This window comes from Neltuma alba, unplaced genomic scaffold (assembly GCF_004799145.2).
Source record: "Neltuma alba isolate B1F8T4 unplaced genomic scaffold, ASM479914v2 tig00003057_pilon, whole genome shotgun sequence".
Taxonomy (NCBI): Eukaryota; Viridiplantae; Streptophyta; class Magnoliopsida; order Fabales; family Fabaceae; genus Neltuma; species Neltuma alba.
Genome location: NW_021633125.1, coordinates 205,672 through 229,739, shown reverse-complemented (window position 1 = coordinate 229,739; position 24,068 = coordinate 205,672). Strand labels below are relative to the sequence as shown.

The following is a 24,068-nucleotide window of genomic DNA, read 5'->3' as shown; positions in this document are numbered from 1 at the left end:
ACAAGGGAATGGAAAAAGCAAAGAAGAGATGATGGAACCCCACAAAGTCTTATCTCAGCCTTATCCTCCATTCCCATTATCATCCCACCACTAAAGCCAACCATTCATTCATCCATCCATCAATAATGTACATTAAAAAAAAAAAAAAAGGTTCTCATGTCTCCTGATATAAACCCTTTCTTTTCCCAAAAAAAAAGCCCCATTAAATAAAGGAAAAATCTTCTCAGTGGGCTTATTAAATATACATTTAAATCAACAGTTGTTTGTCAGGCCAAAAAAAAAAATCAACAGTTCTTTGGGAAAAAATAAGTGTTTCAAATGATAAGATCTGCCTTTTTAATTTTTCATATTGTAACTGATAGCTAATACTTTTTTATATAAATTTAATACACGATATTATCGAGCCAGATTTTAACATTATCATATCTATGTTTCAAATCATAATATCTATTTTTTTCTCCACAAGATTTAGTATCTGCTACTACCGGATCGAATCATAGCGTTTCAAATGATAAGATCTACTTTTTTTTTTTTTCAACACAATATTTGATATCTAGTACTGTTGGATTGAACTCTAACATTGTCATGTCCCAAATTATCAAAGCTATTTTGTATAATCACGCATAGTATCTTATGCATGGTACTATTATGTGAGGTTTAAGCATTATCAATTTTATTATTCTAAAATTTCTTTTTTTAGATTTATATGGACTTAAATCAAATTTCATAACCTTTTCATTAGAATCAACCTCTGTTAATAAAAGATAAGATCTACTTGCGCAGATTTTAATAAACTTTTATTATGTTTTTGTGCTTGCTAGATTTCAATTTTAAGCACAGCGACAGGTTTTTAGAGGCTTTTTTTTTTTGCTGTGTTTCAAGTTATATTCAACTCTAACTAATTTGAATTAATTTTTTTTTTGCTAAAGCATAAGCATCTTCTTATTGGAGGCAATCATATTCGAGACACTGTCGGGCACTAAATGTGAGCACCTCTCCTAGCAGGAATTCAAACCTTAGTTCACCACGTTGTATGAGACTAACCCCTTCCACTAAATCCAATTCCCGTTGGTTAATTTGAATTTGAATTAAATTTAACCACATAACTAATCGTACATATTTTTTGTTTATATAACTTTTTGAGGAAAATAGGCGTCAAATTAAAGACAATTTTTAATAGCGCTAAATTAAAAGTTGATTCATACAACTTTTTCGACAAAGGATCCGAGAAAAATAAAAATATGCATCTTGTAAATATATTCTTATTTAAATATTTTATTTTTTAAATGAAATAAACCAGAATTCTATGATAAACATTTAAAAATGACCACAAAAATTTTAAAATTTGAATAATACCTACATATCATTTAAATACAATATAAATTACTTGCTCTTCTGCTGCTAATTATATTGGAGGAGCCAATTCTTTGTCATAGATTTCAATATTAAAATAAAATGTAATGTGCTTTGGTAAGAAATATGGATATTTACAATTAAAAAGCTTTAAGAAAGTGTTTTGGTATTTACAGGGAACTTCTTAAGTACGTGAGTCGAATTTTTTAATTAATGGGCTGACGTGTCCTTGACTAATAGCGCACATATATTATTATCCCAATGATACACACTACATGACATTTTAGATTTTTTAATATTTGGCAATTTTATTAAACAATTAATGAAGTCCTTTTCAATATGCTCACAACTTCTTTTTTTCTAAAAAAGAAAATCCATATCCATATACCTATTAAATTATGAATATTGTGATTTATTCACTGTGATGCATGAGCTCTACCATCTACTTTTATATTGCTTGCATGAACTAAAAAAATATTTATAAACATATATATATTCACTTTAGTTGAATAATAGGGCACATTGATGAAAAAATTTCCCATTATAAAATTTGTTGTTCAAAAGTAAGTGAAATCTATTTAAGAACTTGGATGCCACCTATATTAAACTATATTCAATAAGTGTAAATTTCTTCAAATGTGTAACATATTTCCAAACACGTATGCATATAATTAAAGATATATTGCACAGAGTTTATTAGAGTTGTGTCGCTCAAGAATTTGGATTCTCAGATACTCAGTGAATATTGTAATAAGAGGTTTTTTTTTGCAATTTTTTTTAAAAAAATTATTAGTTTGTGTATACATATAGAGAAGGGAAAGCACATAGATTAGCTGGTTTACAACTAACACTTTCATAAACGGAGGGCTCACAAATAATCTAATTTTAACTGCAACTGCAACTCGTACTATTCTAATATTAAACTCAAAGTGCTCATCAGATTGGTTTTATTTAATAATAATCCTGTTTGTGCGCAGATAATGTCAAATCGGAGTTAACGTAAAAATGTTTATTTTAAAAAAATATTTTGATATAACTAGTGCTAATTTTTAATCCTTAACAAAAGAATCATAATTATTGAAAACGATTTAACAATAAATTTACAAAATTTAGACTGTTTGATGGATTTTTTTTCCCTAGATTAAACCAAGTTAATCTTAAAAAATAATATTTACACCACAGTGTTGATGCATGCATGTGAGCGTCTAAAGCCTCTGAGAAAAAAAGCTGGTGATAGCCCATGTGTTGGTGATTACACTAAATATTAAAATAAAGAAAAAAAATTAATAATAATGGAGGGTCATCTGAACTTGTCTGCTTAATCTTCATTATTTTTATTATTTGGTCAAAATATTAATTTCCACTTGTCAGTCTTTGGATTCCACTTTGGAGGGTTAAGATTAAGCATTTCTCTTAATCATTTTTTAATTTTACTTGTTTTGGGTTTTATTATGAAGCTCACAGTACAAGTTGTTTGACTCTTGATCGATGGTAATTGGACTTTTATTTTTTAATTACCAAATTGTTGTCATGGTGGATCCCATATCATCTTCACGTAGGCCATTAAAAAAATATGTAATCAGTTTTATAATTATATAATTATCTTATAATACATACCCACACGCACACAGAAATTCATTAGTCATTGACGTAATTATCAGCAATTGCTGAGAAACAGTCGGCAAAAAAAAAAAAAGGCAATTGTTGAGAAATAAATCAACAATTCTCAATTACTATCAAGTGATTTGAACAATATTATTATTGTTGTTGTTTTACGCCATGACTAGGGAGAATTATAGAGTTTTTTTTTTAACCAAATAGTGAATAATTAAAATTAAAAATCTTAATAATTTATTTGTCTCTATGTAGCCAGTCGTATAGATTTGGAACGTCTGCGGCAACTTTTTACAGTGTGTCTATTTTTTTCTTACACAGAGTCGCTTTACAATTTTTTTTTAAAATGAAGAAAATACCCTCCCTATTAACCTATTTATATGTTAAAAAAAGTGGACAAGGCACATGAAAAGGTGTTGCAGGACATTTGTGAAGATGTACTGAGACCTTGAATTTCTTTTTTTTTTTGGCAACCTGTTGAACATTTTCTGAAAAAGAAGAAGAAGGAAACTTTTTTCTAAAAATCGCAGATGTCCTAAAACTATTATGATTTAAAATAATAAAAAGTAATAATATTTGGAAAAATTTAGCATATACTGTTATTAACTTAGACTACTTCCAGTCCTTAATATAAAAACTAGTTGACTAATTTGAGTAGAATAAGAAAATTAGTTAAATTAGTCATTTGTAATAAATATTTTTTTTTAAAAATACCTTTATTAATAATGTGTATAAGCGTGGTTAGTTATAACTACCGTTTGATGAAACATCTAAGATATACACACAACTACTATAAGAATTGCCTTTAAAAAAAAAGATAAATATAATAGATAAAATAAATTAGAGATTTAATACCAAATTAAATATTAGATTAGTTTTTATATTAACCACGGGAAGTAATATTATATTTAGCAGAAATTAGATCTACCTAAGATACCGCATGTTGTTTTCTTCTACCTGTATAATCATAAAACAGATGCCTTTTGTTTTGTAATGGCCATTTTATGCATTTATTGTTAACAGCAACATCTCATATGCTCTCCTCTTTATGTGTGGGTGTTTTTATTAAGGATGTTTTATTCTGCTCTACAGGAAGTCAACCTCTTTAAATTAATTGTGACATTAATAAAAATTCCATCGCATTAATTGACAAGTATCTCCAATTTCCTCGAAAAAATAAATCCACAAGCTTACTTTAACAAGATTTGTATGTAAAGACTGAAGTATCTTAGTATCACAATTCACCAACTAAATTGGATTCAATGTTTATTATAGGGTTAAACACGGTTTAAGACAAGTACTTATGATTTTATAATGACTTGGATTTGAGCTCAATATTGTTAACTTCTAAGTAGACTAGATTAGATGTCTTTAACAATATGTGCTCTATGTTTCTATCAATGTCAAAAATATAAATATGGAATTTTGACTTCTGATTAAAAAAAAAAGTAGATAATAACTATTTCTATACTTTTATGAAATTTATAAAAATGAAACGCATTCTTGAATATCGTCACACTTAAAAAAATTACTCAGTTAATAAAAAGCGTGTGAAAGTCTAAAAGTATGAAAATATCATTAGCAAATGAAAATATAAAAGTAAATAATTATTCATCAAAATAATATTTTCTAACATAAAATATCTACTAGGATAAGCTATTAAATTAATAATTTTAGGGAGTGCTATTTCACCTGCATTAATGACAGAGCTGATAGAGAAATAAAATAAAATACTACTAGCTGATAGGAAAAGATATATTAATATAATCAGAAATAAAAGCAAGAAATTAAAAAACTCACCAAACTGTCTGAAGATAATAGAAGATTAGATTGAACAAAGAGACAAAATATTACACATGGTGGTGGCAGATATACGAACCAATAAAAACTCGACACGTATCCAAACGCACACACAAAATCCACTCATCCGTATTTTCAACATGCTCGCTCCACATGTTGCCACCTAATCGCTGTCTCTGTTTTTCTCTTTTCTATATAAAACCACCCCTCACCACCGATTCTGAGTCTGTCGCCGCCGCACTCTCCTTAGTGTTCCCCTTTTCTTCTCCTCCCTGACTTCCCCTGTACGGACTCTCTTCCCTCTTTAACGGTCGACGCCTTTAACGGCCCATCGGAGGATGTCTCGCACGGGCACTGCCACCGATTCCACCATAAGCGTCGATGGTGATGGTTCCGCCGGAGAGATCATGCTGTTTGGGGTTAGAGTTGTGGTTGATTCCATGAGGAAGAGCGTGAGTATGAATAATCTGTCTCAGTACGAGCATCCTCAGGACGCCGCAAACAATAATAACGGCAACAAGGAAGATACTCTGGCTGCCGGCTATGCTTCCGCGGATGAAGCTGCTGCTCATAATTCCGGCAGGCATCGCGAGCGTGAGCGTAAGCGAGGTCCGATCACATCATTTTTAGCTTTCTTCACTGCGGCCTATTACTTTGCTGAATTTTGTTTGTTTGTTTGGATTTTGTTATGACCAAAATGGATAACCCCGCCTAGAATTCTTGCTGATTCATATAGTGTTCTTAGACATCCTCTGTCTGAAGACCGTTTGGTCCCTTTGGAAACAGAATACGATAGTTTCTTTGCATTGATGTTGATTTTGACTAACTGTACATGTAAATTCAACAGGAGTTCCGTGGACAGAGGAAGAGCACAAGCTGTTCTTGCTGGGATTGCAGAAAGTTGGGAAAGGTGATTGGAGAGGGATCTCAAGGAACTACGTGAAAACTCGGACGCCTACACAGGTTGCGAGTCATGCTCAGAAGTACTTTCTCCGGCGAAGTAACCTCAATCGCCGACGCCGTAGATCCAGCCTTTTCGATATAACGACCGACACGGTAATTCTACGACCGTACTGTTCATGCCCAACAGTTATCTTCCCTTCCCCTCCTTTTTGAAGAATAAATAAATCGAGAATCAACGCAGGAACTTGGTCGGAAGTGAGGTTCATTTCCTGTTATTCTAATTCCAAGTCAGTCCTTAATATCTAATAGGTTATAGTCCATTGTTATTTAAATCGAGTAAGAATTCCTGATTTAGTTCTTAGTCTTCCGATAGGTAGTTTAGCTGAAGTTTACTTTTGCTTCTCCTGGGGGAAGAAAGAGTATATTACTTCTGATATTCCATGTTACTCAATTAGTTTTATAATTTCTTTGGTGGGTAAAGAGACATTGACAATAGTAGGATAACGTGATTTTCGGTTTTGGTACCCTACGTTTGAGAAAGTTGACATTTTACATGGTAGATTGGTAGGCTTAGTCAAATATTAGTCTGCAATTTTTCTAAACTCGAAGGATCAGAGAAACTCAGGTGAAAAAAAAAAAAAAAAGATCAGAGAAACAAGTCTTTCTGATCTTGTCAATTTTCTGCGTCAGGTCTCTGCAATCCCAATGGAAGATGAACAGATCCAGCATCAAGATTACGCGTCTCATTCAAATCCTATGTGCTCTGCAACCCCTGAAACCACCAACATGAATGGATTTCCAATGATGCCAGTATATCCGATGGGTGTTGGTTCTGGGATGATTTCAGTCCCAGTTTCAAATCCAATAGAAAAACTTACTCTTCGACAAGGAACGATGGACTGTAACGGGCAACCCCAGCTGGTCCGATCAATTGCAGTTCTTTCACATCCTCAAGCTTCTGAAGCATCTAATATCACATCAAGTTCAAGTTCAGATGTTGATCCACCTACGTTGTCTCTTGGGCTATCCTTATCTTCTGATCAAAGACAAACTTCAACAAGCCATCCTTCTATGCTTCCCATGCCACGTTTCAACAATGGAGATAACATCATAAGTGTTGCTTGAGGAAAGATAATAAGAACTTGGGGTTCGCGGGGATGTTTATGTCTAATTTCTCTTCAACAGTAAAACCTCAAAGGGGAAGGATAAGGATGGTGATGATGGGAAGGCAGCTTTTGTGACTGAAAGTTGATCCCTTCTGTTTGTTGTACAGACCCTGGAAAAGGTCGTGTCCTGTTGTTATTGTATTCTAATGCTATGACCTTAGATTCTTGTTTATTTTAGCCGTTTATGTCTGTAGTTTGATGCAGTTGATTGAAAATAACAAGTACTACTGCATGTTCATTACTGATAAAATTTGGATGTGGACTACACATTCGATCCCCAGTTTCTACATATCTCTGGCACCAAAAATATCAACTTGCATATGGCTTTTTAATTATTCTTGTGCTGGGCTGTGTCTTCGAATCAGGATTAAAACGCCTTTTATCTTTTGGGTAATTCCTTTTTGGTGAATATGATGACTCTATATTAACTCCTCTCATTAATGGCCTACGCGGTTGACTGATTGCATCAGTATTAATTTCATGATTGTTTGTGTTTTGTGGGCCATTTGGCTTGGTTCGAGACCACCTTAGCTACTGTCATTCTCGTAATTTATTTCGGGGCCAGTAATGATTTCATGTTATTCTTCCCTTTTACTCTTGACCTGTTATATTTTCACCCATCATATTGTTTCCTACTGGTGATTCATCCAAGAATAATGGCCCACCTAATCATATTGTTATTAAAATATGTATTATTTCGATTCTAAATATAAGACTCTTATATTTAGAAGCGGAGGAGTATAATTTATCATATTTTGACGGAAAAACTAGTAATAAATATAATTGAAAAACGGTATATAATTTTTATCTTGTTTAAACCCATTCTCCAAGGAATAATATTTGTTGTTTTCAAAGCTGAATCAATTTATCCACTTAGTAAGAAGTGGGTAGAACAAGCATGATTATAGCAGAAGAATAAGAATTAGTACGCGTACGCCATGCTATTAACTTTAATGGAAGCAAGAAAAACTTATTCACGTTGGCTTAGGGATAGTCTCAAAGATTAAGTTCCCTAAAGAGCCTGTGGGGATTTTCTTTTGAATTGTTTAATCCATTTCAGAAAAACGGAAAAAAAAAAAAGAAAAAGAAGAAAAAGAGACGCGTTACGTACACGCACAAGTAAACTAAAGGGGAAAAATTTGATAAGGCCGCCAGGACGTGTTCCTAATTTTTCATTGCGAAGTCTTTGCAAAAATTCATTATTCAATTACGACGCACAACTATATAATACTTCTATTATCAAGTAGTGGTTTTTTTTTTTTTTGGAATACATAGAAAGGCATAACCTTAGAAAGAAAAACGAAAGAAATTAACCCATCGAATTTAATATATTCCCATTTCCCAATCAAACCAAACCCCTGCAGATCTTTGCAGTTTGTATTGAGGAGGAAGAGATCTCATAATCATTTCTTCAGTAGTTATGTTCTGAGTTGCTTTCTAATTAAACTTTTTTTTTCTAATCTAAAGGGTTGGATTTTGCAGAAGGAGTTAGATTAAGATGAATTTAAGACTTGTTTGGTTTCTTGTTTTGAAAATAATTTTTTGTTTTTAAAAATAAAAAACTTGTTTGGTAATTTGTTTTTAGTTGATTGTTTTAAAAAACAAAAAAATAATAATATGTTTTTAAAACTGAAAAACCAAAATAACTTTTACATGTTTTTTTGTTTTTGTTTTTGTGTTTTTTTTTTATTTTGAGAAATTGGAGAAATCTTCTTTTTTTTTTTTCCTCTGTTACCTACTACTTATCATACCGGTGATAACTACCACTTGTCAAAGTATAATTTTTTATATTTTTTTTTATCAAATATGATTTTTTAAAAATTATTTTCTAAACAAATTTTTTTATTTTTTGTTTCCAAAACTTGTTCTTAAAAACAATTTTATAAAATTGTTTTGAGAATAAGAAAACAAAGAATAAAAACAAACAGGCACTTAATCTTTGAGACTAATCACTTCATATGTCACCTAATCTCTTTGAGCATCTTTCTATCGGTTCTCTGAAACTTTTCTTTTGGTAGTTCTAATCATTCAATGCTTCTATTAAATTTACAAGTTTTACAGGTTTGACTTGTAAATTGTAAATATGGGTGTTTGACTTGTAAAATTCGAGTCTTAGTCATGCGAGTTTGATTTGTGAGATAAATTTGTTAGGATCTTCTTGTATTTACTTTGCTTATATGGGACGTATGGATATTTTTTCTCAGATTAAAAAGCTAAGCAATCATGAGCTTGTTGAGTATGATTTTCCAACTCGTAGTCATATTTTTGGACCACTTGTTTATGATTTGCCGGCACTTGATCTACACAAAAGTGATGAATTTCCAACTCCTTTCAATTTGACATGATCGAGGTATCTCAACGGTCAACTGCAAACTACTCCTTCCGTCTCTTATTATAAGATCTTTTTAATTAAATTACGCAGTTTAAGAAAACAGTTAAAATTAGTCAAAAACAATTAATATGTAGCAAATATAATTTTTTTTCAAATATATCCCTATATATAAATGAGTAAATGTAAGAGAGTAATAGTTAGATAAATGAAAAAAATAATACATTAAATGCATTAAATTAGGGATAAAATAGATAATAATGCATTAAATGTTCAAACAAATTCAAAGAGAATCTTATAAAAAAACAGACCCATTCAAAAAATTAGATTTTATAATAAGGAATAGAGTAGTACTCCTTATTATCGAGCTACTTCATGCGGTTAATCCATTGTTTCTTCAAAAATATAATCCATAATATTGGTCTATGCTATGACTTAAATATCGGAGAGCCTCTCAAAAAGAAGTGAAATTTATAAATTTAAGGAGCACTTCCATTTAATAGGTTAGTTTTTTAGGATAAGTTTTCTTTTTAAATTTCTGCTCATAATGTTGATACCTCCATTAAGAGGCTAACGTTCTCATAGAGGCTACTCACAAAAAGTTTTGACTAGCAAGGTCGAGTGAAGTTCACGGATTGAAGCTATAAGAATGTTGGCTCTTAAGCGGAGTATATTGTTATGATTCTCGTCAATGCGTAACATCTTCAGGTAGTTAGGAATAAGCAGCAAAGCAACAAGAGAAGTTGAGTCTCTTACAAAAACTACAAAATCGTTCATTTCTCCAAGCTAACAAACCCAATATCAGTTTTATTGAATTCATATCATCCTAGCCAGAACAGCTGTATATGTAGTAGTTATGTAGATACATAGATGCAAGTTAAGGAAGACTATCACTTGCTCCCTCAAAGACTTCACATTTGGTATGCGGAAAAGTCTCTTACAATAAGCATAGTAAATAGATTTTTTCAGAAAACCTACTCCAATAACTATGGTTAGAAGTCTAACCTTCCCTTTTCCATTTCCTTTCTAGCAAGGACTTTTTCGCATACCAAACGGAACAGAAGGATTCTAAGTCTTGTGTGAAACGAATCCAAGCTCCTTTCGCTTCTGTTCGATAAACTTAGCAGCCAACAAATCTACGCTCTCTTCTTTCTTGTGCTTAGCGGGGACTTTCTGTTCTTCGACATGAGAGGTTGATCCATCGGCTGGAACTGGATAGGTCACGTATGTGGGGTTACCGCGACCCCTTGGCCTCTCCGACCTTTTGCCTACATAGACCTGATCAGCATACTCAGAATCTGAGGTTGAAGGCCTTCTGAGAGTCTTTCCAGCAGTAGTTCCAAAAGTTTTGAGTGCAATAGAAAAAGAGGATAGCCTAATGATATTTGCTACCACCTCCATGGATTTCTCACACAGAGAGCTGTCATTCTTTGGCATCGCTCTGCTATCCATGCTTCTACTGGTTGGAGCTGATCTTGTAGTGAACTGAAGTGATTGTTATGAGATGAAAAGCGCAAAGAACACGTATTTATAAGGATCTTATAAAAGATTGGTTCTTTCTGATTTTGTAAAAGCTCTAACAGTAAGAACTTGCTGTTAACTGAAGGTGTTGAGCAAAGTATAGAAACTTCAAGTAATTGGTATTATCTTGTTTCTGATTGAAAAGTGAACGATTTTTTTAGCTCTTCAGTTGTTATTTGGGAAATGGTCATTGGTTTAATTTCCACTACAAACAAAACAATTCAGAAAGTGCGGTTTGGGGAATCTGTGTGACAAATTAGATCATTGTGTATGTCAGTCTCATGACGAGAGATTGTGTGTTAATGTTGGGCTTCATCAAAAGTTTCCATCCATCAACCAAAACCACATGTTACCGAGTTACGCAAAGCCTATACAGCAAAGGAACAAGATTCTCGGACAGTGGATTCTGCCTAGTTTCCACTTTATATTTTGACATTTTCATATAGCTCCTTTGTCATTGTCACTTTCTCAATGATTCTCTTAACTATTGGTTAATTTGGTTAGGAACTAGTGGTTAATTACTTTCATCGCTTTGTCTCGCCTTCTCAGAGAAGTTTTTGTGTATGTCTGAAAAGCAGCAAGTGAGTAAAGAAATCTGGAGCCATCCCCAGCCACCAATACAACAGTTCTGACTTCTGACAGCATATCACGATACGTGTTCCTTAATAATTTTAAACAAATATTTCGGCAATGTGTTAATACTTAATAATGTTCATATCCATTCATAACCAGTTCAGTTTACTTAGAGGGTGTTTGGATAGAAACTAAATCATGGTTTCAGAAGTACTTTTACGGATTACGAAGTAAATATGTGGAGGAGATTACTTTATTTTGCGAAAAAGTGCTTCTGAAACCATAGTTTTGGATTTCCCAAACACCCCCTTAGTTTTTACGGTCTGAATCAATTCGAAGAATTCTCTAAATATTTTTCAAAAACTCAGTTGGGTAAAACAAGGGGTCCGCATCGAATCTGCTTGCTCATCCCCGACACGGTACCGTTTCCAGCATGAGACCCAACAAACCCCACTTTTTTTAATTAATTTTATTTATATTTATTTGGGTTAAATTGGATTAAACGCTCTGAAATATTTTTTTTAGCAGTACCCAATATTTTAAAATGATTAATTTTCAATATATCCAACACTCTAAAGTATATTTTTAGGAGCACTCAATATCTTAAATTTATTTTTTGAATGCATCAATATCTGAAAATATTTTTTTAGCGGGGCTCAGCATCCTAAATTAATTAATCTTTAGTATATCTAACATTTCAAAATATTTTATATAGCACCTAATGTCCTAAATTAATTAATTAATTTTTAGCACATGCGGAAAAATCTTTAGTGGGTATTGGGTGTTATTGCGAATCAAAAATTAATCAATTTAGATATTAGTAAAATTATACTAAGTAAAAAATCCTCTAGATGCAGTAAAAATTCATTAATCTGTATTACGGAGTGTTACTGAAAAAAATATTTTAAGATATTAAATATAATAAAGTTTAAATAAAAAAATAAAATAAAAAAGCCGGCATCTCATCCTCCAAACGCTGCCGTTTGGGGGTATGAGACGAGTAGGAAACGTCGATTCCCAATGAGAAAGTACGCAAGCCGCACAGTCGTATCAAAATCTCATGTTTTTGCCTTACCGTCCAGATTCCTGATCTCTCCCTCACCTTGAAAAAAAAGAAGAAGTTATTTTTAAAAATAAAAAGTTCGCAAGGAACAATTGCGGTCCACCTGTATATACGAAATGAATACTATTAAACAATAACAAACGGAGCGTGTAGAAGGTGCGGGACAAACAAACTTGATGAACAGGAAATCAAATCCGATCATTTTATTTCATGACCATCTTATCATGACCCGATGCGGACTAAATCATATGTTTTCCATCAATGCAAAATAAATTGTACAAACTCGAAACTGAGATACTATAAACTCACTTTAATGATCAATAGCTGCATGAACATTCTCTTTATTTCTACATTCATTATTGCTAAGAGCCTTCTCACGCAAGAAGGGGAACCTTTCAGAATAGTTAGTTACTTACAAAGGTTACAAGCAAATAGTTAGCTTACAGTACAATTCAGTGAAGCTCGCCTGTGCTCTTCATGTCATTCTTCGAACCATCTAGATACACATTGATATTGGCCTTATATGTCGTCAGTCTAGCTAGATGAAAGCCAAGGGTTCGGTGCCACGTAAGTGTACCCCTGGAAATGGTCAGATGCCGTAGGTGTGGGTGCTGGTGAATCAACAGGAGACATTGAGGTCCAGCATTGATCAAAATTAGCTGTACAGTCTAACCCACTCACATCTGGCTTGAATTTTGGCTGCAGTTCTCTTGCCTCCAGTTTCTTCCAATTGATTGAGTGAAACCACTTGTGACCTTTAATTTGGTTGTCTCCATTTGGTCCATTGCCCAACCTTTTTGATGGATCCTTTTGCAGCAACTGTGAAGTAAAAAGAAATGTGCAGTTGTTGTACTGTGGGTCTCGTGTGTTACATGGAATCTAAGAAATGAACCACGCTATCCATGACTCATAAGTAACAGGCTAGTCAGATTTTTTTATCATATACATTCATGAATTTTTGTAATTATGAATGTATAATGGTAACAGAACAGATAAAAATAGTATAAATTTCTCAACATGGTCTATTGGTCTTCGATTCAAAGTCAATTGTCATTTTCTTTACCTTGGGAAGTAGTTATGGCTTCAAAGGTCAATTCTATACAACTCATTTTCAAATGGAAGTTATACATAATATAGAGGGAAAATAACAATTGAAAACAAGGATAGGGAGACCAGAAAGTTCATAAAAACAAACTATTGCCTATGTGCAGGAAACAAACATATCTAACTTTTATTATAGGGTAGAAGAAAAGAGTAGAAAGACAACGGTTTAAGGAATGCTGTTGTATACTTACTCCTTTAAGCAAGGAGTGAGCTTCACCGGTAAGCATTGGTGGAAGTTTCACTTTCTCTTTAACTATCTTCTCTTGAAGTTTCTTTCTGTTAGCGTGTGTGAACGGGGCCTGCAAAATAGAAGTTAATGATCAGGGGGGCGGGGGGGGGAAAAAAAAAGAATGCACACGTTTTGTTACATAGCAGCATCCCATTGACTTGGATACAAATCCTAGCTGTCAATATTGTAGTATTTTGTAGCTTAATGTGTATAGACTCCTAAGGAATCTCCTAGATAACCCCAAAAGGCATTGGTCAACCATATGTTTTCTCAATCAGAAAAGAATTTGACAAGAAAAGAGTCCCAATAGCACGACATGATAGATAGATTAGACCAAACGCTAAATTAGAAAGACTGATCTTCATTATGAGAAGGGCTGTCAGGATCGATAATTTTTGTCATTAATGGTGAAAATGAGCCAACATTCCAATCTTAATGACTCGGCAGCTAAGACCTTAGATCCGAATGACACATGCACACACACAAATATGAAGTAAGCAACCAAATCATCAAAATGTCATTCAATTACATCGAAAAGCCTCTCCTCCACATGCACTGACTCTCCATACTCCATATGCATATTTTTATCATATACACGCATATATTCTAGCAGAGTGTAGAGCCTTCATGTAAATACACAGCTTACGCAACGAAAATGATTGGTACAGAGATGGAATTACCTTCCCTGTTAGCATTTCATACAAAAGTATACCGACGCTCCACCAATCTGCCTCCTTGTTGTGGCCTTTAGCCAGTAAGATTTCTGGAGCCATATATTCTGTGGTCCCACATAAAGAGTTGGACCTCCCTGATTCATCAATTTCCTTTGCCAATCCAAAATCAGTTAACATTACCTGAATAAGAAAATGAATTTATATATTTGAATCATTCCAAAAAAGATCATAACAAATCTGACGATTTTTACTGCACTTGTTATTTGCACAAATAAAATAATATGAAGAATCAGATCAAAAACTTGAGATCACAAGGACATGCGACAAAGTCTATGCATATTCCTTAAGCAAAATTAAGTAGATAGGCAACGCCATTACATGCCCCTCAGAGTCCATAAGTATATTTTCAGGTTTAAGATCCCGATGCACGATTCCACGCTTGTGAAGATGGGAAACAGCAGATACTATCTCGGCAGTGTATAGCCTTGCCTGATCCTCACTACTCAAGACATACCAAAGGCAGAATTAAATCTTTGAAATCTTTGAACATGTAAATTGCAGTATTTAGGGGGATCATGGATAATATACCTGAAGATACCCTGCCGATACAGATGAAAGAAGAGATGTCCTCCGTTTATAAAGTCCAAGATCAAATATAATTTAGATTTAGTCTGCCCATACATTTAAATAAAATATAACAGTAAGTCGAGAACTTGCCATTAAAGTGATTTAGCTAGAAAGAAAGGGGAAATAAAGAAAAGAAAGAAATGTTTACAAAATTCAACCATAGTGCCAGAGTATTTTACATGTCTGGAGTGTTTGACTGAAGTTAAAAAGAACTTTGCCAGTATAAAATTGTTTAAGCACACAAGATATCAATTCACTACATTCATGATGCTAATGTCTCGAAGTTCCTAGAACAGATTTAATAGGTGCTGACTCTTTCATAACTCACTCAATGGAACAAACGTGACTTTCAGTCAATAAACTGAACAGTGCTAAATGGTGCACCATCTTCACCTGTTAACACTAAGATCACCATCTTTAGAGGAAGAATGGAGTTAACGACATCTAAATTCTAAGCTGAGAGCAACAATGGCGAAGCTTAAGGGATTAAAAGATTACATTCTACAGGTATAACTACTGCTTAGTGCTTGCTGCTGCCAAGTAATATTTGCAAACAACAACATAAGCTGGGACCGTTACATAACGAAAAAAGCAACTGAACTTCCGAATCATGGGCAATACTTTAGCAGGCTAACATGAAACTTTGGCATGCTTTTCTATCAAACAAAAACAATTTAAATATACTCTCCCAAGTAGGAATTCAGAATTTAAGAATCAGGCCAAAAGAATGACTTTCATAGGTTCACCATAAATCAAGGTAAAGAAAAAGCACCTGAAAAGAGTACCGGAGCTGAACAATAAAAGGGTGAACCACTTTAGTGAGAATATCTCTCTCGGCTTTCATATAATCCACATGATTCTTCTTTATGATCGTCTCCTTCCGCATCACCTTCATTGCAAAAATGCCATCACCATGACCACCACCACCCTCCTCTCCATCCAAACGGTCACTCTTTTTCCTTACCTGAAAGACCTTCCCGAACGCGCCCTGCCCCACAACTCTCAAAATTTCAAAATCCCCAGGTCCGATTTTGCAGACCATTTCTCTCCAGAATCACTCACACCCACTTGCTTTTCGCCAACTACACAATCAGTTCCAAGCCCACTTCCGCCGTCAGTTTCAGTCTCGCCGTCGCTCTGAGAATCAAGTTCATCAACAAACGCCAGGAAATTGGAGGACTGGGCAAATCGAGGGGAGGGTCCCACAAAAGAGTGGGACCTACTCTGAATAACCTGTGGGCTACCAGGAATGGCAGTGGATGGAGATGGATTGGGATCGTGAGAAGAAAAAGGCGGAAAGTCGAAATCATGGTGAGTGGAGGAGGAGGAAGAAGGTATGGTAAGCTTGCCAAGGTTTGCAGCAAGGAGGGAGTGAAGGCTTTTCTTCTGAGACGTGGACACCATTATCAGGCACTTGATAGTTCCTCGGGGCCACAATCACGAACGGAAGAGAAGATGGAGACGGACCAGGACAAACGCGGGACGACGCTGATAAAGGTGACAATAATTGATACAAAGTACAGAATGATTCCGAGAAGCGATCAGAGTGGAACTCCTCAAGCCTGGCTGTCATTGCATGACGCGCTATTCGGATTGGTGAACATCACGATCTTTGCGTCCCTGCTCCCCCATGATTATCTTGTTTATTTTATTGCCCACCGTGATCATCATTATCATTATCAATAATAATAATAATAAAACTTTACACCCCGACCGTATTTGCAATTTTGCAGCTGTGGAGAGTTTGGTGCCTCCTATTTTTAATATAAGATTTTATTTAATTTTTATTTTGATTTTAAATATAAAATTTCAATTTATTTTGTCTTTTATATTTATATATATTTTTTAAAGTAATCATTCTAATAATGATAGTTCTAGCCAATACATTTTATTAGTAAAGATATTTTATGAAAGATAACACTTATTTAGAACAAATAACTAATTCAACTTAGTTTTTAATCTCCTCAAATTAGTCAACTAGTTCTTATAATTAGGACCGGTGGGTAGTATTACTTAAAAAAAATACTTTCAAACATAAAATTATTTTTGAAAAGATAATCCAAACATTAATATCTAATCTTATTTGCAGCTAAAATGATACTTTTTCATTCTAATTAGTAATTACAAGCATATTTGACTAACTTCATTGCTTCTTAGAATTTAAGAAACGATGGTCAATGGTCCCGTTTAGCAAAGTGGTAGAAATCTCTTACAAGCACGTTTCATGTAAGTTGAGATAAAACTCTTCTCACATACTTCTCTTGTATTTCGTAAATCACCATTGAAAAGCAGTTTATAACTACATATAAGATATTCAATCAGGCCCAATATCCTTAAATTTATTAGAAAATGTAACGTTTTTTACTTTTACTTTCTTACCAAAGGTAATGATCACAGTCGAATGTTGTCTAGAAATCATATCAACAATCTCATGAGATATATCAACACAATTTTTTTGTCAAGAATTATAGGAAATTCTTAAGAGTGCAGATGCTGTGCATGATAGACCGTTATTTCAGGTTATTGTTTGCCTTTTGAAGCTCGTGTTTCTATATATGGCCAAATGAGTTCCACCACCCAAACCTTTGGAGCCTTGTTTCTTAACATATCCACCTTCGTCACTTCCTTCTTCCTTCGTTGCAGAAACGTTCAAGGAGAGAAAGATAGAAGAATAGAGAAAAGAAAGAGAAAAAGATCGTGATCTCCTTAGGGCTCATCCTATCTGGGTCATGATCTTTTTCTATCTTGCTAACTTTGATATCCTCATCTATTTTCTGGTTCTTTCGCAATCCACACCACTAAATTTCATCACCCGCGACATAAAGAGAAAACCACCATGGCCGCTCGATCATTGATTCGCTTTGTTGAGGAAGAACTACACTTCTTGGTATACACAGTACTTGAATGGATGTTGATAGGTATTCTTTTCCTCAATGAGTTTCTAACTTTCGCTGCCAATGAGTTGGCCTTCTTCTTCCATATGAAAATCCCATGCCTGCTCTGTTCCAGCAATAGTGATCACGTTGTGGTTCACAAGGACTCCAACTGTTACTGCAACTACTCCATATGTGAGTTTCACAAGAAGGGTATATCGTCCATTGCGTATTGTCATAATCACAAGAAACTCTCTGATATAAGAAAGATGTGCGAAGGTTGTCTTCTTTCATTTGCAACGGAAAAGGAATCAGATTGTGATACCTACAAGTCTCTTGTTGGGGTTCTGCATAAGGATCTGGAATGCTTCGTTGGGGATGACATAGAAATTCAGCTGGGTTTGACTAATGATTATGTTTACGAAGAAACAAGCAATACCCAGAAATGTTCGTGTTGCGGACGGCCATTGAAGGTGAAGAAGTTCTTTCATCAAAAAGCCAAAAATGCAGTCACATTTTCACAAGCTTCAGCTCCAGCTCCTTCGCTTAAAGTTAATTCATGTGGGACATGTAAACAAGCCATGCCAAAATTTGATTCTTCAGAGCTTGATGATAAATGTGAGCGTAAAAAGTAAATTTGTTGTGTTCATGTGTCTGCAGTTTGATTAATAAGCCAAGAAATATCACTGACAGTGCCTCAATTTTCTTGACAGTGAGGAAGATACGAAGGGTGCTTCTGTACTTCTATTGACAGAAGCTGATAATTTGAAGGCAAGAACGAGGCCTCGTCATTTCCAACGGGTAATGAATTTTTTGGAACCCCACATGAAGATTTTGCTCCCAACAGTCCCAGATGTTATTACAGGATCACCAGCCAATCAACATCGGAGAAAACGGGATGTACACCTGAATCTAAGGAGGGAAGTGTTTCAAATAAAGGAGAGGATCAAGCCACCTTAAACCTTTCGAACAGACAAGTCCGTCTGGATAGAAAGCCGCTCATGTCTTTGTATATGGAACTGGATGAAGAAAGAAATGCTTCGGCTGTCGCTGCTAACAATGCAATGGCTATGATCACGCGTTTACAGGCTGAGAAAGCAGCGATACAGATGGAGGCTTTACAGTATCAGAGATTGATGGAGGAAGAAGTAGAGCATGATGAAGAGTCCCTGCGTGAAACTAATGAGATGCTACTCAAAGAGAGGAAGAAGTGATGGAATTAGAGAATGAGTTGGCTATTTACAGAGAAAAATATGGAAGCTTAATGGAAGATGATGACTTTCAGCAACTCAAAAATGGGAATACAGAGGACTGCCAACAGTTCAATTCACAAACTCATCTATCCCACAGAAGTAACATCTCTTCATCCAAGCTCCATGATTGTGAGGATAAGAAAGGAAAAGACCTCGATGGTCATCAAGCAGTACCAACTCAGGTTAATTTTGAAGAAGATAAAACATATTTTCACGGCTGGATGAAGAAACAAGAAAATAAAGCTCACTTGGCAGAAAATGGGAATCGGAGTGTTAATATTGCAGACAACGAGACAGGTAAAATAACAAGTCAACAGCTCGCCAATTTGGCTAGGTAAGATTCTACTGTTCTTGATAGATGTCACTATTTCTCACTATGGTTTTGATGTGGCAGGAAAAGGAATCCAAGCTTCACTAGCATAAGTGTCCTGACTCTGCTGGAACAAAATAATGATATTATATAGGATATACTTGGAATTGGAATGATGGCAGTGGTAATTGTAAGGTGTTCAAGCTTTATATGCTTTGCCCCGAACAGCTCAAGTATCAGATAAATAGATGTTGATAGTAATTTTATTCTCTCTCTCACGGATACGTCTGTAATTGTTGTATAATAGAAATCAACTAAGGGAATTCAAAGTTAATGTGCTTATAATATGCTGAATATCCCTACATAATAGGTTTGTACTGTTCACATTCATTGAGCATTATCATACAAGATTTGATTTGGTTAGTACTCCTCCGGTCCTAAATATAAACTCATTTTTGCACTATATTTAGACCGGAAGAGTATTTTATATGGATTGTTTTGAAACTTCCTTTGGCATTAGTTTGTACGTATCTTAAATGGAAATTAAATACATGCTGCAGGATCTCAAGCTTCAAGAAGCTTATAGTCTGATCTTCTCTTTCCTTAGGGATTTCTAATGTTTGGTATAATCACAAAAGAACACTCAATGATTTAAACATGTAAATAACATCACAAAAATGGTAAGCGGCAGGGTGCACCTAAATCTATATAGATCCGCTTTACACTCTGCACGAAGTCGTCGATAAGAGTGTTAATCATCATCACTTTATAAATTGATATTTAACGAAAGTGTAATGAGTTCGTTCAGATGGAATAATGACTGGTTTTGTTGTTACTATGCATGCTATAAGATCAACACTTGATTAGATTGAAGCGGTTACTTAAAGTGTGGATTTAGCTTAGCTTTAAGACAATAATATGATGAATGATAAATTTCAGTAATTGCAGGCTAAATTTAGTTCGCAAAACATAGACACAATTATTTCTAATGATGTCAATTATTGACTAACCCAGAAAAAATTAGTGACCAACTTTTTGGTTCACCAATCACCACAATCTAAGTATAGGGTACTACAGTACATTTTTGTCTGTTTACTATCGTGGAGTAAATTTATGCTTAGTGTTAGAGAGACTACTAATTTATTGATCTATTCTTTTAAAGAATAAAAATTTAGCCTTTCAATTTTGGCATTAAATGAAGGGACCCTAGTAGCTTCGAGCGCGCACGTTTTTTAAGACAAATTAGCTTTCTCACAGTCCGTCTCTGCCAATTACAACAATTCACTAACTCGTAGTGTCTATATTAGTTTCCACTCGAAAGACACAAATACAAGAGCTGCTAATAAATACCCAATTGCGCCACAAAGAAAACAAATCAGGTGAAAGGGATCCTATAATAACAGAGTTTTAAAACGAAAACCACACTAAGATTGTTGCTGATGGCAAATAGAGTGAAGCACAGTGTGCTCTGTCAGAAGATGCACAATGAGATTACAAGCACTTCCTACTTAATGATACCATATTATAACAGGGGACACACAGACCAAAGACATTCTATACCAATTGACTAAGTTGTTAATTGAACATATACTAAGCAACCGATCCCCTTGAACTATGTTGCTCTCTCGAAACCGCCACCTATCTGCATTTGCAGCCATCCGAGTTGTGTTCCCTGAGCATACGTCCTGCCTGCTTGTGATCCCAATATCATTCCAGCAACGTCAAGTGTCTGAGCACCAAGCTGAAACACCAGATCAGCATGTTAAAACTAATTACTTGTTTGGAGAACTAACAGTCATAAAGAAATTATGCCATAGGGAAATGATATGGCTCTCTGCAACATTATCAAGGCCAAATAGTCTAAATTGAGAAGGTTTTCCTTAATTAACACCGCAAATATTTTGAAATAGTGAAAGATCGTACGGGGTGATTGGCATCGCCTTTTTTAAGTTACTTTGATTCATGATTCACAAGGAGTCATTACACACCCAAAAAGTAAGTTGCGTTAGGACTAGTATAAAGAAGCTGAGCACAAAGTCCTCGAGCCCAGAAGCAGTGAGTCTCCAAGAAATACTCAAAATGAATTAATTTTTCATTTGAAGTAATTAATGAAAGGAAAGTTAACATTGTCTGTAAATTGGGACAACTTTATTCAGCTTCATGCATATGTTAGGTTGTGAATGGAAATTAGATTGTTAAATGAAGAAGATAACTTTGCACTGAAAAGGAAGTTAATTGTGAATTAACATTTCCCAGAACACATAATAAAGAGTTATAAATCAAAAGCATATGTACGAGAATCTGAAAAGTAAATTTGAGTGTGCAGACCAATCTTAACATCAGTAATGTGAAGAGTATACTTTAGCAAATGATGCGACACAAACAATACATGAAAATCGAAGCACTAAACAATGCAAAGCCCAATTTATAACTGAGGTAGGAAAAGTGCAGTGTTAAAAGATAATATGCTTAACATCAATCCCATGCATGCTATTAGAAATGGCTTTCACGTAAGAAGTCAATATGCTTATCATCAAGTAAAGCCAGCAGGCTTACATCCTTTGAAGGGAACCCTTCAATAGTGGGGCTTGTGGTCATTCTTGAATTAACTGCTTCAAGCTTCATCGAAAGAAACTACAAAATTTTATGCATCGCACATAAGATTTGAGATGTAAAGAAAGGAAATAATTAGTGAGGGGCAATAGTGATAGAGATAAAAGGTGAGAATATTCACCTCAACCTGCCGCTGCAGTGATTGAATATAATTGATTATCTCATCCAGGACAAGTGCTTTACCAATTACCTGCAAAGAGAGAAAATATGTCAAATACATTCAATAAGGGAAACAAGCTATGAGGGAATGGCACAATTAATACTACCTCCGGTCCTAATTATAAGACCTGGTTTGACCGGAAGTGGTATTTATTATCATTTAGTTACAGAACTTAAAAGAAAAGGTAATTGAAAGCGATAATCCAGCACAAATTCCACATAATATTATCCTTGCCTTGTTACATCCAGGGACCAAATCTTGTAGAATTTTCATCCTCTCGCTGATCTTTTCCCTTCTTGCCTGCCAAAACCGATGTTTCAACTTTCAAGTGACATGAACCATCTAAAAACACCTCTGGGTGTCTAACAGCATTTAAAGCTTAGTGAAGATAGCAGATAGAAGAGAACAGTGAAATACTCTTTCTGCAAGACTGTGGCTATCAGTAGCTTGGCCTCTTCTTGCTCTCACGTGTATATAGTCTGGCTTAGGTGGCTCAGGAGGTTTAGTACCCTGCTCACCTGACTTGCTACCAGCTACTGAACTTGCGTCTGCCTCAGCCTTCAGACTACCATTTTCATCCTTGGATGCTCCTAATTTTATCCGTTTATTGCCAGGATCATTCTGTACCAATATGAGCATACATCACAAATCAGATTCAAAAACTGAAATCAGGAAAGACCTGCAAGATTCAAAGCTCATTCCAAATTTATAGGGATTTCATACCATTTACTTCATATAAGTTTATCCTTGCATCATTATCAAGGAAACACTGTAGCTCAGTTCAGGTAGAATTAAAAGAAAAACAAAAGTCTATAAAATAAAAAAATTCCAGAAGAAGAAACGGAAACAAAACAAACACACTTTTCACAGGGAAAGGCATACCGAAGATGCTAGCCTATCCCTATAATCCTACACATGGAGTTCATCTTTGACCAATGACACGGAAAAGGAGCAAATTTTAATTTGACCAATTTTTTAATCCTCGCAGTGGGAGCCCCTTACGAAAGCCATTCATCTCGGACAATACTGTGGTTGGAAAGTAGGACTATAATTTAAGGAATTCCGACAATTCCGGCGGCATACAACATCTACATCTTTTCATCATGCCAGATCAAAGGCTAAAGAAGAAGTAATCACACAAACGCTCCATCGTTTCATTAACCGCGACCCCAGAAGGGGGGAAAAGAAGCAGCAAAATTCAGACCCAAAGACATCAAAATTTATGTTCTCCCCTATTCCATTCGCTATCTGAGGAAATGAGCAGAGAATTAAAGCAGCAAATCATCAAATTAAGCTGAAAATGAAGACCAACCAAATCATTGGCACTAATCATGGAAACCATCTTTGAGGACTCGTCCTCAGAGGTGGCATCTTTCCTCTTCCTGTGATTCCCTCCGCCGCCGACGCTCTGCTCCGTGACGGTGGACTCCTCGGCTGAGCCATCTCGATGGAGGGAATTATTGGAAAAGGAGGCCAAGTTGTGAGGCAGATGGGGCATTCGGAGACCCAATCCAGGTCCGGCAGAGTGGTCCCCAGGGAAAGGCCAAATCTCGGTGAGACTATACGCAGAAGGGTTAGCGTGGGAGAATGTAGACTCGTTGATGAGTGGAGGATCCATAGGAAGAACCGAAATTCATTCAAACCCAGAATTCCCAAATTGAGATTTGCAGGGGAAGAAGTGAGTGAGCAATGAGTATGATGAGCGAGTTGGGTGAGGGAGAGATAGAGAGAGTAGAGAGTGTGTGTGTGTGTGTGTGTTGAGTGAGGTGAAGAGATTATTTAAGTTGTAATTAGGAGGGAGAGGAGGCTCGGAGTTTAAAAGATGGCAACTGTTAATGGATGACGAAGACAATGAGAGAGAGTCACAGAGAGAGAGAGAAGCCTGTGACCTTCCTTGGCAGGA

At 35.1% G+C, this 24,068-nt stretch overlaps 2 protein-coding genes and 2 pseudogenes across 3 annotated transcripts; 2 read left to right on the top strand and 2 right to left on the bottom strand.

Annotated features, from left to right (window-relative positions):
- Positions 1 to 4,985: 4,985 nt before the first annotated feature.
- LOC114740136 (transcription factor MYB1R1) lies at positions 4,986 to 7,171 on the top strand. The gene is made up of 3 exons (XM_028928267.1): positions 4,986 to 5,376; positions 5,615 to 5,823; positions 6,361 to 7,171. The coding sequence occupies exons 1-3, from the start codon at positions 5,106 to 5,108 to the stop codon at positions 6,793 to 6,795; spliced, it is 915 nt and encodes a 304-aa protein (XP_028784100.1). The 5' UTR covers positions 4,986 to 5,105; the 3' UTR covers positions 6,796 to 7,171.
- Positions 7,172 to 12,557: 5,386 nt separating this feature from the next.
- On the bottom strand, positions 12,558 to 16,580 carry LOC114740143 (serine/threonine-protein kinase AtPK1/AtPK6-like; annotated as a pseudogene).
- A 1,212-nt stretch (positions 16,581 to 17,792) lies between these two features.
- On the top strand, positions 17,793 to 19,505 carry LOC114740127 (probable myosin-binding protein 6; annotated as a pseudogene).
- A 1,115-nt stretch (positions 19,506 to 20,620) lies between these two features.
- On the bottom strand, positions 20,621 to 24,068 carry LOC114740092 (transcription factor bHLH79). 2 transcript variants are annotated; one of them, XM_028928216.1, is made up of 6 exons: positions 23,478 to 24,068; positions 22,583 to 22,786; positions 22,400 to 22,465; positions 22,127 to 22,195; positions 21,949 to 22,026; positions 20,621 to 21,133 (listed from the first exon to the last, which is right to left on the bottom strand). In XM_028928216.1, exons 1-6 carry the CDS (start codon positions 23,781 to 23,783, stop codon positions 21,005 to 21,007), a joined length of 852 nt encoding a protein of 283 aa, XP_028784049.1. In that variant the 5' UTR covers positions 23,784 to 24,068; the 3' UTR covers positions 20,621 to 21,004. The 2 variants fall into 2 exon arrangements, with proteins under 2 accessions (XP_028784049.1, XP_028784050.1); XM_028928217.1 differs by having other exon boundaries at positions 20,621 to 21,121.